Source organism: Carassius auratus, chromosome 32, assembly GCF_003368295.1.
Source record: "Carassius auratus strain Wakin chromosome 32, ASM336829v1, whole genome shotgun sequence".
Classification (NCBI taxonomy): Eukaryota; Metazoa; Chordata; class Actinopteri; order Cypriniformes; family Cyprinidae; genus Carassius; species Carassius auratus.
The window spans coordinates 3885865-3900150 of record NC_039274.1 but is presented as its reverse complement, the minus strand read 5'-3'; the positions used below and the strand labels follow the sequence as shown (position 1 = coordinate 3900150).

General features: G+C 38.9%; 3 protein-coding genes across 4 annotated transcripts in view; all 3 read right to left on the bottom strand.

Annotated features, from left to right (window-relative positions):
- The window catches only part of LOC113051386 (NHS-like protein 2), an 80700-nt gene extending 78645 nt beyond the window's left edge, over positions 1-2055 (bottom strand). For both annotated transcript variants that reach the window (XM_026215086.1, XM_026215087.1), the window contains exon 1: positions 1359-2055. In XM_026215086.1, coding sequence (XP_026070871.1) covers positions 1359-1635 — 277 coding nt within the window. In that variant the 5' untranslated portion in view covers positions 1636-2055. The remainder of the gene's footprint in view (positions 1-1358) is intronic.
- Positions 2056-5025: 2970 nt separating this feature from the next.
- On the bottom strand, positions 5026-8519 carry LOC113051385 (40S ribosomal protein S4, X isoform). Its single transcript, XM_026215085.1, has 7 exons — positions 8438-8519; positions 7876-7953; positions 7462-7642; positions 5946-6043; positions 5681-5852; positions 5426-5583; positions 5026-5185 (listed from the first exon to the last, which is right to left on the bottom strand). The coding sequence occupies exons 1-7, from the start codon at positions 8438-8440 to the stop codon at positions 5084-5086; spliced, it is 792 nt and encodes a 263-aa protein (XP_026070870.1). The 5' UTR covers positions 8441-8519; the 3' UTR covers positions 5026-5083.
- A 748-nt stretch (positions 8520-9267) lies between these two features.
- On the bottom strand, positions 9268-12735 carry LOC113051384 (cbp/p300-interacting transactivator 1-like). The gene is made up of 2 exons (XM_026215084.1): positions 12357-12735; positions 9268-10801 (listed from the first exon to the last, which is right to left on the bottom strand). The coding sequence occupies exon 2, from the start codon at positions 10786-10788 to the stop codon at positions 10330-10332; it is 459 nt and encodes a 152-aa protein (XP_026070869.1). The 5' UTR covers positions 10789-10801; positions 12357-12735; the 3' UTR covers positions 9268-10329.
- Between the last annotated feature and the right edge of the window lie 1551 nt (positions 12736-14286).

Here is a 14286-nt window from a genome sequence, read left to right as displayed (position 1 = left end):
TGCAAATGGGAAAGATTTACAAACAACAGATTATAATGTGAAAGTTAAACACGAAGCCAAGTGTGAATGCAATGCGTTTGTGGCATGGAACTATGCATTTGTTTACTGTTCATTAAGAAGTGAAAGTGTTGGCCACTATCCTAATACTTGAATAGCTGTCAAATGACTTCTACTGACACTGATTTTTTTCTGTTTTAATAAGACCATCTCTTGTTCGTTCACTATATTTTTGTGGCTGTGACATATGATAGCAATTCTCTCCAATGCAGATACACTAGTGGTAACAATAGTAAAAACTGACGACACACGTCACAAACAAATCTACAAAGAGATACTAGAGCTAATTCTGTTCTCTTACATAAATTTATTGTGGTAACCTTTCCCAAAACGCCATAGTTACAACAGTTATTGTTAGTACTACAAACCATAATATAAATTCAACAAAATGGCAAAAAAGACTATGCAACACAATAAAAGCAATTAAAAATGTTTAATATAATTAACTAATCTGACAGTGGTAGAACAAAATCAGCATGCATTTGACGAATGAATTAAATTTGACCCAGAAATATTTATATTTTATTTATAAGGTGACACATTATGAAATTGTTCTTTATGTTGGGATACAATAGAGCAGTAATAAAAAAAGAGAAAAAAGGGAAAAAGTGCCTACAGCACTTTCCTAAACACCTGCAGTACTGCAACAACCTGCCATATTAGGAATGGAGGTTTTGTTTTTGTTTTTTCTGGAGGTTATTTCATAAAAAGCACATGTGGCTGCAGCTCTGTATACAATGCTTATTAGAATAATATAGAAGTTGTATGTGAGCCATTATGAAATGCAACCTGACAACTTTTGCAGAAACTGTATTCTAAAATTCTTTAACAAGTCTTACTGGGTCAAACCGTTGCTTCATTAATATTAAAACATTTTTTCTCTGTTATATTAAATATCATATCATATTATTTGGCACCAAATAAAAACACACCTGTCGACCTGTTAAATACTTTTCAGTGTGGGTCAAATTTGACCCCTAGAGTAATACCAGTAATACCTTCTCTACATACACTAATTAACATTACATTACATTACAGCGAGAAAAGAAACAGCTACATTTAGAGACTGAACACAAGATGTAGAGAATGAATAAAGATGTTCTTGTTCTCAAAATATTCCCAGCTGCCCGAGAACGAACGTCAAGTGATGTTTCGTTTACAATGCGCGCGATGTTGTTTGGTGAATGTAAACATCAGTAAATAAGACCTTGAACTTGACCGTTAGCTAAGTGTGTAAACAAGTCACCTACACACACCTATAAACCAGCAAGAGTGTGTGAAGTACCAAAAAAAGTTCCTACTTTTGGCCGGCGGTTTGGTGGCCAGTGCTGAGATGTGCTTCTGCAGGCGGATAAGTTTACTCTCCAGAGCTCCGGAGCGGGAGCAGATGGAGGCGAGCTCTCCCTCCAGCTCCTCCAGGATGCTCACCGACTGACGGGATAGATCCGACAGCTGCCGGAGCACCGCGCACAGAGTCAAGCCGCACACATCCACCAGATCCGTGAACATCGCACCGCGACTCTTGCCGCCGCTCTTGCACACATCTTTAGGGACTATGGTCCTCTTGCAGAAGGGCATCTTTTCTGCTGTTACGGTAAACTCCCTTTAAAAGTGCGTGTTCCGCCAGCGCCGAAGAGTGTTGGCGGAGACTCTTGCTCGGGATTGCACGTACAGTGGAAGCATTTTATGCATTGTAATTGGCTGTCCACTGTGAGGAGCTCTACAGCGATCCAGTTCACATAAGATCACTGCAAATCACAGCTTCCAGACTCCCGTCAACTGCGTCTGAGAGACCTCACCCACTCGCGCAACAAGACCATATGAGCTGAATCTTTCACGAAAACTCAACTATGCGTTCAGAAAGCAGCCTTGCTTTGCGCATGCTCATAGAGGTTTTAAAAGTGTGTCCAACAAGTATGAGAACAATGAAAGTAATAAAACCCTTTTCTTCCAGCCTTTGCATTTGCCCATCCCTAAATACACATCTGGCCTAGTGTGTGTGTGTGTGTGTGTGTGTGTGTGTGTGTGTGTGTGTGTGTGTGTGTATGCTCCCCCACCCTGAACCAGAACTTGGCTCACGTAGATGTTTTGTTCATCCAGTCTTTCCACACTGGACGGCGAGAGAGAGCGTACAGTCTCTGTGAAGTCAAAATGATGAGGAGAGGAGGGGAGAGAGAGGCTGAGCGTCCTCTGTGTTTTATAATCTTATCAGGCATGTTTCTCCATGGCTTCACTGGAAACCTTATCTCATATAGGGAATTTATTGGAAACATCTGGGCCTTGTTTTGCCACAGTGGATGACTGTCTTCATTGTTCCTGGTTCCCCACCCCACTCCACGTGGCCCTAGTGCATGACAGGAACCACTCCTGGTGGACCTTTACTTCACGACAATCCTCTCCCTCATTCCATTGATATGGTCTATTTTCTACTCTTCTGTTCCTGGTTTCTTTTAATGTTTCCTGCATGCGATGGACTGTTTCTGCCCAGTTTAATTGGAGGGAGTGAGGCAGTCTGAGACGGCTCACATTTCATCTTCAAAATATTATATTTTTGCAAACATGTCCATAGGGTAGTAAGAGTCTTATTAAATTATAGCGGAGCAGATACCATGTCATAAATGAGGAAATGCTTCAAATCTGACCTCTTTTGATATGATTTAAGTGATTTTTTTCCATATATTATAAATGTGTGATGACTACGATAGCCCAAAAATGTCAGAAATATTATACAGCTACTATGTCAATTATGAGATAAGATCCAAAATCATACTAAATCGAGATTCTGAGTTACAAAGATAAAAGTTCATTATTTACATTTTGTCATAATTTTGACTTCAAGTAATCATTTTTCTTCCATCTTTAAATGTGTGATGACTAAAAAGACTATTTCTGCCACAAAGAGGGGGAAGGGGGATCACACTTTTGTAAATCATAATTATGACATAAAAAGTCAAAATCATGAGATACGAAGTCAAAAAGTCCGACTTTTATGTGCTTAATAGACTTTTATCATAATTTCAACTTTATTTTTACTTTTTGTAACAATCTTGACATTTTATCTAATAAATTCTTATGCCATTTTTATGACTTACAAAAGTTTGTATTCTTAGCAGAAACGGGCTACAATAGATAATAGAGACACCTAACAGAAGTCCATCAGGACCGAGAGGCGGGCGAGTGGTTTCAAGATGATTATGTTTTCAAATGCAGCAGAACGTTTAATCTCAAGGACACCAGAGCCTGTGTGTTTTTAGATTGTATTGCTTTCTGGCAGACAGCCCCTGCAATGTGTGTTGAGGTGAGCCGTGCTGTGCTGCTGTGGACCAGCAGGCCAAAGGCTGCAGGAGGAACAGGCTGAAGCTCAGCAGGACCCATATGGCCTTCTGGAGATGAGCCTCAGCTATGTGAGGAAAACATACACACAGGTGTGTTCTAATCTCATCATACCACAGAAACAACAAATCCAAATGCACAATCATTTATACACATATTTGCTCTAGTTTATAAACACCCCTCATTCAAACATTGCCAAAGCCAAGATGCCGTGCTGCTTATTTGATTAGAATACTCTAATGAGCATGTTCAGACTCATCTTTAATCAAAGATGAATTCAGTTAATTATACAACTACTCAGTTCTAGCTTTTTCTCAACTATGTTTATACTACATTTAATTAACATTAAATATGAGATTAAAACAGAGGTGCCCGATCTTGTTCCTTGAGATCAATCCTCCTGTGAAGCTCAGTTACCCACCCACCCACTTCATTTCTACAACTGCATCAGTAAGTGCAAGGCTTACTTCGGCGTGATACCGCAGTCACACCAATAGGTGTCAGTACAAGTACAAGTGAGCTGAAATTCCGCTATTTAAACAGTATAGAGTACAGTGCACTTTACATTGTGGAATATGCAATAGATTTGAAATATATTTCTGGTAACCTACCAGTACAGTAATGGCCATGATGATCATTGGCAAAAAAGAACAACACTATCTCCAGTCTTCGAATGCAAACTGAGTGATGAGGGAGGAACACAAGATTCTGAATCTTGAACTTGAAATGTTGCCAAGAAGCAGGAGGTTAATCAGCTGGGTTTAAGAATTAACTAATTCCATCTAGTCAAGATATTAAAGATCACTAATAATAGATGACTACAGTGCAATGTCTTCAAGATTTTTGTGATTATGCATGTGTTAATACTGAGGTATGTGATTCAGGATACAGTAACAGCCTAACCCAACACTTTCATGAAATAAACAGATTTAAATTATCAATATTTCTAAATGTTTGTTTAGTAGTGCCCAGGCTACACAATTTATTATGTGTGTTTTGTTAAGCTTCTTATAAAGTGATAAAAGGCAGTTGTCAACATTTTACAAAATACATTTCTGCTTAAGTATGCAACACTTTGCTACCAAATTATTTGATGTGATCTCGAATTAAACACTGCAAAGATTTCCTCAACATTTCATGATTTCAGAGCACAGTTCCTGAACGATGAAAGCTGAGACCTGAAGTGGTATTAGCAATAATGTTGATTTAAGTGCACCAAGGTCTAGCATTTATCTGACCTGGGATAGTCTTGCTCATTTGTTTACAGTCACATGTACTAAAGTAGCCAAGACCACAAGAGTGAGTATTGGGACAGGCCCCAAGTGTCCACAGCTAGTTCTATTACATAACTAAACCTTATTTTACTTTAAGCGTTACCAATTATGATTATTTTTAAGCACCTGCATTTACAACAAATGGAGAAAAATAAGTCAAAAGGCCATTGGCTCTCAATTTGGTGGCCTCGGCAAACTTCCAAGTTGGCAACAGTAGAAATTTTAAATGTGTACATGAACTTCTGGCTTTTAATATTGTGTTGAACACTCTTGGTCCATAGAATCAAAATGTTTGAGAACCACTGGCTTCGTCTATCCACTTCATACTTTAATAATAATAATAAAAAAGGACAAGATTCACTGTATTTGTAAATATTTTTTTTATTATTATAAATCAAGGTGTTTGCTAGGCTGTTGACTTAGCTGCTGCTCTGTTTGGCAGACAGCCTCTTGTCTCTCTCCTCAGCAATGGTCAGGCGGATACCCTTTCCACGGGGCAGGGACACCCATGGCTTGTTGCCCTGATGACAGAGACACAGTATCAGTACAACTCTTACCTTGTGGTACTGTTACATAATAAAAGTCATTTGTTAAATCTGTAAACCCGCTTTAAATCCCACAACACCAGAAAGGTGTACCCAATGAGCAAAAAGTTCCCAGAGTCGCATCTTAATTTGAGCACTTCTTGAGCATATGTGAATCCCAGTCAACTGCTTGCTAACAGCCCATATTAAACAAGACACCAAACCTTCTGTACTCACCTTGCCAATGACGAAAATGTTGGAGAGCCTGGTGGCAAAGCTGTTGCCAGTGCTGTCTTTAACATGCACCACATCAAAAGAGCCAGGATGCTTCTCTCTATTGGTGATCACACCAATACGCCCCAAGTTAGCACCTCCAGTCACCATGCACATGTTGCCTGTTTACACGAAAAAAAAAAAATGACAGTAAGTGATGTGCTACTCAAAGCAAAAGAAAAGGAGACAGAAAAGGTTTAAGACAATGCGCTCACCAACCTGTCTCAAACTTGATGAAATCTGTAATTTTGCCAGTGTCCAGGTCAATGCGGACGGTGTCGTTGACCTTGATCATAGGATCAGGGTAACGGATGGTGCGGGCATCATGGGTCACCAGATGAGGGATTCCCTTTGTGCCAATGAGGATTTTCCTCACCTTGCACAATTTGTACTAAAACAGGACAAAAGCATTAGCTCAAAAGATCTGCTCCATCTAATCCTACCGATGAGATCTTGTCACACTGCACAAGAATATGAAGCTCACCTTGGCCTCCTCATTTGTGATGCGGTGAACTGTAAAGCGACCCTTGACATCATAGATCAGTCTGAAGTTCTCGCCAGTCTTCTCAATGCTGACCACATCTGAAACAATGACAATTCATTAATGCATGACCATCAGATTGTCACCTCAGCTTATGTTTTATAACGTCCTGATAAACAGCCTGCTGCATCACCTGAGGTGGAAAATCAGTCACAGCAGATTAATATCCTGTTGGCATCTACTAGGCAAGTATGGGTGCACAGTGGAAACACTGTGAAGAAGAGTGTTATAGCAACACTGAGGGATTAGTCACTCAATGACGATTGCGGCTCAACCATCTGGTAAGTTTCAGCTCACACGCTCAATTATGAGTGCCAGTGGAGAGCACAGAAATACTAGAGTCTTTTTATGCAATAATCTCAGCAGACAACTAGATGACGGATATAAATTAAAAAAAATTAATAATCTGTTATGTGGCCAATTGAATCACTTTGCATACCCTAAAGTGCCAGTGTGTGGCTGCATAACAAACCACACATTTCATATACACACACATATATATACACTAATGGTATTCATATTCTGTTCCATATCCTAAACATTGTCTGACCTAAACATAAGTCCAATGCACAAACACTGAGACACTGATATATGCCAATGGCCTAAATAAGTGCACAGGACCTTAGCTAAAATTTTGCAATTAGCTGAGGTTGTTGAAAGTTCAAAAGCATGTTAAACACTCCAGCTGAAGAGCAAAAAAGGTATTTGTGAAGCACATTAATTTTATGCATCTGGGGCACTTGGGGATCAGGAACAATATTTTTTTTAAAAAGGACTTGAGTGGCACATTAGTTTTAATCATGCAAAATGCTTAACTTGAACATCTATTCTGTTTCCCATTAACCACCAACCAGAGTCAAAATAGTTTTACCACAATATTGTCAACATTTCTCATAAAATCTAAGACTGTTTGGAGGCATTCGGATATGGCTTAATACACTTACCAAATCACTTAAGGCTGTGGTTTGAAATGTAATATATAGTGTGTTGTGCAGCATTTTTTTTTTTATATCGAAGTGTGGCACTGTGTTCATTTACACACATCCAGGTCACAATCCAAAGCTCTCAGTGTCACGGTTCACAGACCATTCAGTAACCTATCTGCATGTGCTGTCAGTGTAACATGCATTTGAGAAAGAAATGTACAGCAGTTGCACTTTTACATTTGCATAAACTCCAAAATGTTGTGGACGGATGACAGCATTTAAATGGATTTGTAAGGAGATGCTCAGAAACGTAACGCTCTCCTTGCAGTTTCCCAGCTAAAGAAAAGCTCAAAAGTTGAACACTTACAATTCAAGACAAATAGTCATTTTACTAAAGTTTTGTGCAGTATAGTTAAATTATAACAGCATGTTTCCATTTAGCTTTAACAAGGAGGTTCACAGATGACCACTAAAACATCAGTCAGTGAAGGTATCCAAATATGAACTTCTGGATCCGAGTGCGCGGGACTCACCCATGAAGCCAGTGGGGTAGGTGACATCAGTGCGGACCTTGCCATCGATCTTGATGAACCTCTGCATGCAGATCTTCTTGACCTCATCTCCGGTCAGAGCGTACTTGAGACGGTTCCTCAGGAAGATGATGAGGGGCAGGCACTCCCTCAGTTTGTGGGGACCGGTGGAGGGACGAGGAGCCTAAAGAAACCGAACAACATGAGGCATACAGTCAGTGTCACGTTACTTAATGAGCTTATGCACTTTATAAACTAAACTAGTGTCTCAAATACATCACTTTGCATTGAACAGGTCCACATGGCTCCTTAAAGACCATAGATCAGTACATATTTTCAAGAGGCTTTCTCTAAAGTTCAGAACATTTCTTTTAGAACAAAACTGAGCTCATCTTAATAAAGTAAAGATACACTTACAAACACTCCAGTGAGTTTGTCCAGCATCCAGTGTTTAGGAGCTGCGACGCGCTTCAGATGCTTCTTCGGTCCTCGGGCCTGTTTGACAGAAACAACTCGATCAGCTAAAAGAGACTCGTTGAGGGCAGTGGATGTTAATATGTGCAGCAAAAACACAAATGCACTAAGTGTTCTGCACCAACACTAAACAGGCCAGGAGCGGCCTTCACATCCTTTTATGAGACTTCAATATAAAAACACTGAGGGGTGCTATTTAAACAACCTAAACCTTATATAAATATCATGTTTTGTATATTTTGAAGATTTGTTAAACCACTGAACGTCTAAAACCCATCATTACTCCAACAAGAGACAGCGAGTCTCTTAACCTCTGAGCTATTGAGCTAGAGTTCCGTTAAACCTTTAAACATCACATCTGCGTTTTTTGGGACAAATTGTGTGTTGTTCATCTTCGATGGGGTGGAAGAGTAGTATTTGGAACAGGACTGGAAGACTCCGCTATTGTGAAACGCTGATGATTGTGGATTATTTTGGGAGGCTATCGTAGAAGAAATGCACTCACCATGTTGGAGTCTGCGGAAAAGGACCAGCCACTTCCTGTCAGCGGAGAATAAGCTCAACTACCGGCGCCGAGGAAGGACACTCGTCTCATGAGCGCCTGCCATCTAGCGGGGAGCTCTTTAATCACTTCAAAGCACTAGTACTGACAGACGAGTGCATCGTTTGATAGACTTCTGTGCGCTTTTATACTCTATTATCAATATATTGAGCCTCCGTCGATTTTTTTTTTTTTAAATGTACAATTGTATGTTTCTTCATACGGGGCCTTTTTGGTTATTACTGGTACGCAGATGTTGCCCCATTACTGTAGCCAGCTCACATTTTTTATAGATTTTAAACATTTAAATAATAGTTTGTATTCTTTTATGACAATGTGACAATTGAGTAATTGAGTGAACAGCAGGGAGAATTTCAAATAATTTGCATAAAAAGTGAAAATTAATAGGATAATAAATGTTTTTACCCTTTTGTTGGGAAAAAAAAGAATCCACTAGATGTCAGCACTAACCAGCTAGTCATCTTTCGTTGTCTAGCGCAGGCTCTGACTGTAACTAACTGATCGGTTACAAATACAATATTATTTAAAAAATAAAAATAAAACCTTTTCTATCTTTTTCAGCAACATGCTTGTACACTCCAGATAATATGAGCTTATTTGTTACTCAATTATTTTTGTAATAGTATTTATTAATAATGTTTAATAGTACTTTATTTAATTTTGGTTAACAGTTGTTCACCTTAAATCATGAAATCATTTCATTTATTTTTTTTGGTCAAATGTGGGATTCAGTTAAAGTGTTTTATTGTAAAGAAAAAGACAATATGTTGTGCTTTGTATCTTTATTTTCTCGCATTCAGAAAAAAACTGAAAAGTACACACTTTTAAATATAATAGGCAATAGCTCTCTTGTGTAGAAAAATAAATGGATAGAAGAAAAAAGTGCTAAACAAAAAGTCACAAATTTCAACAACAAAAATAACAGACAGAATATATCTGACAAATTCCTCTTTCAGTGGGTAAATTGAATGAATTTTAAGCATGTCAAATGTGTAACATTTGTGTTTTTGTAGAAGACCTGCACAGATAACAATTAACTTTATTCATACAGCCTACAAGACCAACAAAAAAAAGAAAAAAAAAATTGAAAGAGTGAGAACAGTACATTTAAGGAAGAAAAAAAAAGACAGTAGGCAATATTCTTTTTTTTTATTATAACAGTGACCTTTTTAAGTGCATGAATTAATCATCTCTAGACAAATAAACTAAAATATAAAAATAAGGCTATCAGACCATGCAGGCTGAATGGTGGGGTAAACAGACACATCTCATTAATATATTTAACCATGGAAAAGGTTCGGCCAGGTCGAGTTCCTTTGTGACCAGTGAAGCTTGCGATGACACGGCCTCTCAAGGGAATCTCTTGAATGATGGAGCGCACCAATTTCACGATCACCTTCCATCACACACTTGTAACACCATCCAAAGTCAGACCAACAGGCAGCAGACAGGCAAGGGCAGCCGAAATTCTTTGTTCTCTCTGTTCTTGCACCAACCTCTCAATGAGATGATCTTTCAAGTCCAGTCCATATGTCATGATGTGGATTCTATAAGGGCTTGAATGAGCTTTGGAAATATAGATGCCTGGAAGGCAGGGTGAAAGGATGGCCATTTTGGTTTGCGTGCAAAGTCCTTAAGGCTTCTGAAGACTTCTGAAATTCTTTTGAAAGTCTATAGCTCACCTAAGAGCAAACCTACATTAGTCTGCCCTCCAAATCCATAAATAATAGCTCTTGACAGTTTATATCTGAGAGCTGAATTTTCTTTTCATAGCCATGTTAAATTGCCATTCATTGGACACTTTGATTTGGTAGATTTGGTAGCACCTGAGAGGGTCAGCAGCCAGCTGGCACATCCGCAATGAAGTCAAACTCATTCTGACCCAGCCATAGCTCTGGAAGCTCATTGGCACGGTCCAAACCCAGCTCAACAACCAGTGACATCAGAACTTCCTCATCGACCGGATCAGAATCAATGATCCCAGGTGCCTGTGCCGCCCCAGGGGTGGTGACCTGTCCTGGGTCCAGCATGGTGGCTCCGTACCCTTTACTGGTTCCAGTGGTAGCTGCAGAGGACAGATTCTGATAGTGGCTGTTGAGTTTCTGAAGCTGCATGGAGGCTATGAAATGCTGGCCGGACTGCAGGCAGAAAGGCTGGGGTTTTCCCATCACGGGGGAGCTGGGATGGAGGGCAGCGGAGGGGAACTGAGGGCTCGTCTTGCCTGAACCAGAGTAGTGCAGGAGAGAGAGAGAGTCACGGTCCTTCATGGTGGCACTAGAACACAGGAGGCTCATTAGTTGGACACACCTAAAGGAAAAGAAGATGATAACATGAGAGTCCCTTCACAACAACTTTTGTGTTCCAATGCAGAACACATTACACAATGTTTGGAATCGGAACAGATTTAAAAATAATTAAGCATTATACTTTTTTTGTAAAATGGTTCCAGAGGAAAAACTAGACACCGACACATGACTGATGGTCACACACTACCAGGCTTTCAAGTCGTTACAAACAACAAACTCGTGCAGAAATTGCGAAAAGATGGATGAAGTATGAAAACAATGCATTTTAAAAATTAGTTCAAATTATCAAACGTTTGAATATCATCTGACTAGATGGATTCATATTATGAATCTTAAAAACAAACATTTGTTTCCATCGTAAAGAACACAATTTTCTATGAAATCTGGGCAAAAATCATGCAGCCCTAATTCCAGAATTAAATTATGAAGATTTTTGGGTGAACTATGACTTTAACTGAGATCACGAGGCAAGAGTATATCAGTGGATCAGAAGGGCAGCAAGTCATATGACTTTCCAAGACCGTTGTAGAGATGAGCCATTCATAATCCCTCAGATGTGGGGTTAATTATGAAGTACGAGACAGCGTCCTGTGACTCCATATCCTCCTGCGTCTCACATGTGCTCGCACACACGGAGGACAAGTAATGAGGCACTTAATCATATGTGCTGCTCCACTCTTCAATCCCCACTTAAAGCCATTCTTTTGGGGGGAAGGCATAATTGCTGAAAGCTGGCATGCAGCTGCAATGGACCTCCAGCAACGAGCAGCACACAGGCTCATCTCAGACACTGACAGCTGTAGGGCATTCATCTCGAGATCTTTGTGTTTAGCTCATTGTATTCATTATCCATGGCCTGGAAGCAGTCACATATAACACGGTGAAGCCTACAACTTAATTAGACCAAGACAAATGTAAAACCGAACTTTGCGGTTATCTGCAGAGCCTGACTTTAATATTGGACTGGTCTGTTTTGTTGGTGGACTATTCAATAAGTGCTGTGAAAAAGCATCATAAAAGATGTGTTGATCTAGCTACATTAGATATATCATTTTCAAAGCTGTCACACAAATTGATAATCTTTTTTCAGTGTCATTCTCGTTTCACAATCTGTGTGGGACAGTACTAATAACTTCTCTAGTATTTCCTTCTATCACTAGTCAGTGAGTGAGTGGCGTCAGTTTAACAGTTAATTATGAAACATACAAGATTAAAACATTAGTTGCTGACATTCAACTGATTTAAACACAGCTTAATTACAGCCAGTAACTGGATTAGACCCAAAACTGAGCGATGAAATGTGTTGGGTAATAAATATCCAAGAGTGGACGTGGAAATTGTAGTAAATTCTATATTTAAAAAAAAAAATGTTTTATAAAAGTCTAGTTTTATATACATCCTAGAGAATAATTATTATCTCGCGTCATTTAAACAACAGTAAAACTCGTTTTAATAATACAGTTTAAAAGTGATTTAAATGTTGGAATTTGCAGAATGGAAATATATGAAAGTTTGACAAAAAAAAAAAAAAACTGAAATTGCAAATGATAACTTACCTTTACAGGAGAAATGGTCAACTTGAGTTCTTGTTGTGAATCCAGTATGACTGAAGAGCAAGACTTTTTAGAATTTATGACAAAATCAAATGCGCTAAACGTGCACTGCGGGAAAATAAAGCTTTTGAAATAAGGTGCTGTTGTATTTGAAAAAGATAAATATTTAAGTGAAGTTTGTAGAAGTGTTCCCCGTCCTGTTGCAGGAGATCACCCTCAATGAACTGTTACTAACTGAATCAAAGGCATTAGCCTAAATACACACACTCGACGCTCTCAAGAGGGATCCGAGTCCGCTCAAAAACATGACATGGAGCATCTGCGAAACTGGACTATGACAAGTCGATGACTGGTGAAGTATAAGCGGATTTTTTTATTTACAACATTTGACGGATACTTGACTCCAGATTAATATTATGTCATCGTGTATTCATATTTACCAATATTTTTCTAATTTGGTTTAACAAATTAAACCTGAATTGAAGTCCTGAGTACCAGTAGTTACGACACAACTCGATATAGGCTCCTTGTGCCGGAGTGGAGTTTTATCCGCGTTTTCTGTTCACCCTTAAAGTGCGCGCACCCTGCAGACGCTCTCACTATTCAACCACACACCTCACTGTTGCCATAATAGCTGACTTAATAATTATCATCTTTCACAGACACAGCAAAAAAAAAAAAAAATCTCAGACAAATAGTCCTGATTTAGTCGTACAGGTCAAAGAAATGGGTTTTGATTATTTTTTGTATTTTTTAATTTGAATTTTTTTTTACAATTCAAAAAACTACTACAGAATGTTTAACTGACCGGACAAAATGAGAAATTGTCACATTTGTCATTCTTAACTGAATCATAAATTAAACTGAATCGCATCAATTAAAACCCTGTCCCGACCCAAACCGGTGTAAGCTGTGTCTTAACAAGACTGGGGCTGCTCATCTCAATATTGATTAAAGAAGAGACGCGGCCGAACGGCTGCTTTCTTCTCCGTTTAAAGCCCGCATCTGTCGACTCTTCATTCATGAAGACACTTCACATGTAGATTTGGAGGAAGTGACGGGTAAAGAGCAGGGGTTTGCTCCACTCCTGTGGGAAACGTTATGCAAATGAAGACAAACGGTTTTGACATGCCCTTTGTTTGTCACAACTCAAGAGCTAGTGTCATAAAGGGCACTTTTTGTATAGAATAATGGGTCACACTCCTCAAATACTTCATTGCAGTCCAGTGCTGCTGACAAAAACTCAGTATAAATCTGTTTGTGATCAGAGTGAAAGGTTGAACACGTCGTCAGGGAAGACCAGACACTTTGCATAAAATTCGTTGGGATGTCAAACACAGGCCATCACTGGATGAGCAGGTGCCATCTCCATTAGAAACGTCTTCTAGTTCGGGTTCACGATCAACAACAACCTCTTCAGGCAGTTTAACAGTCAATGACAAGCAAGGTATATATATATAAATTACAAGTTTATTCATTACCTTGAACAATTTGAGTCTACAAGACAAAATCCTTTTCTTACATTACAGGGAATAGTAATTTAAAATTTTCTAACTCTTTTTTTTTTTAATGTTATGAATTTTAATTCGAAAATCAAAAACATGAGCTGTATTCTATCATTTCTTGTATGTATTGCATTTTCAATGCATTTGAATAACCTAATCGAACTGGACAGAAAATTCAATAAATAGAATTGGTATCATGTTATTTGACTCAAAGTACAGCTGCAAGTATTCAGTATGCTTACTTGAAACGATTAAAACCTGAAATGAAACAGTATACTAGAGTATCACATTTCAGCCCCCACCCTTATTTATTTAGTCTATCAAAAGCAACCTGCTCCAGAGGAAAGATCAAAAGCAGGATCATTTAGGTATTGAGTAGACTGTTAGGTTCGACACGCATTAAGGTTTTAATAGGACGAGTCGCTGAA

Bases quoted from the DNA above. Each gene is read 5' to 3' on its own strand.
- LOC113051384 (XM_026215084.1), bottom strand. From the start codon at position 10,788: ATGAGCCTCCTGTGTTCTAGTGCCACCATGAAGGACCGTGACTCTCTC.
- LOC113051385 (XM_026215085.1), bottom strand. The intron at 7,643-7,875 runs GTAAGTGTATCT...CGGTTTCTTTAG, and splicing joins ACAAACTCACTGGAGTGTTT to GCTCCTCGTCCCTCCACCGG. The intron at 5,186-5,425 runs GTGAGTACAGAA...CTCTGTCATCAG, and splicing joins ACATTTTCGTCATTGGCAAG to GGCAACAAGCCATGGGTGTC.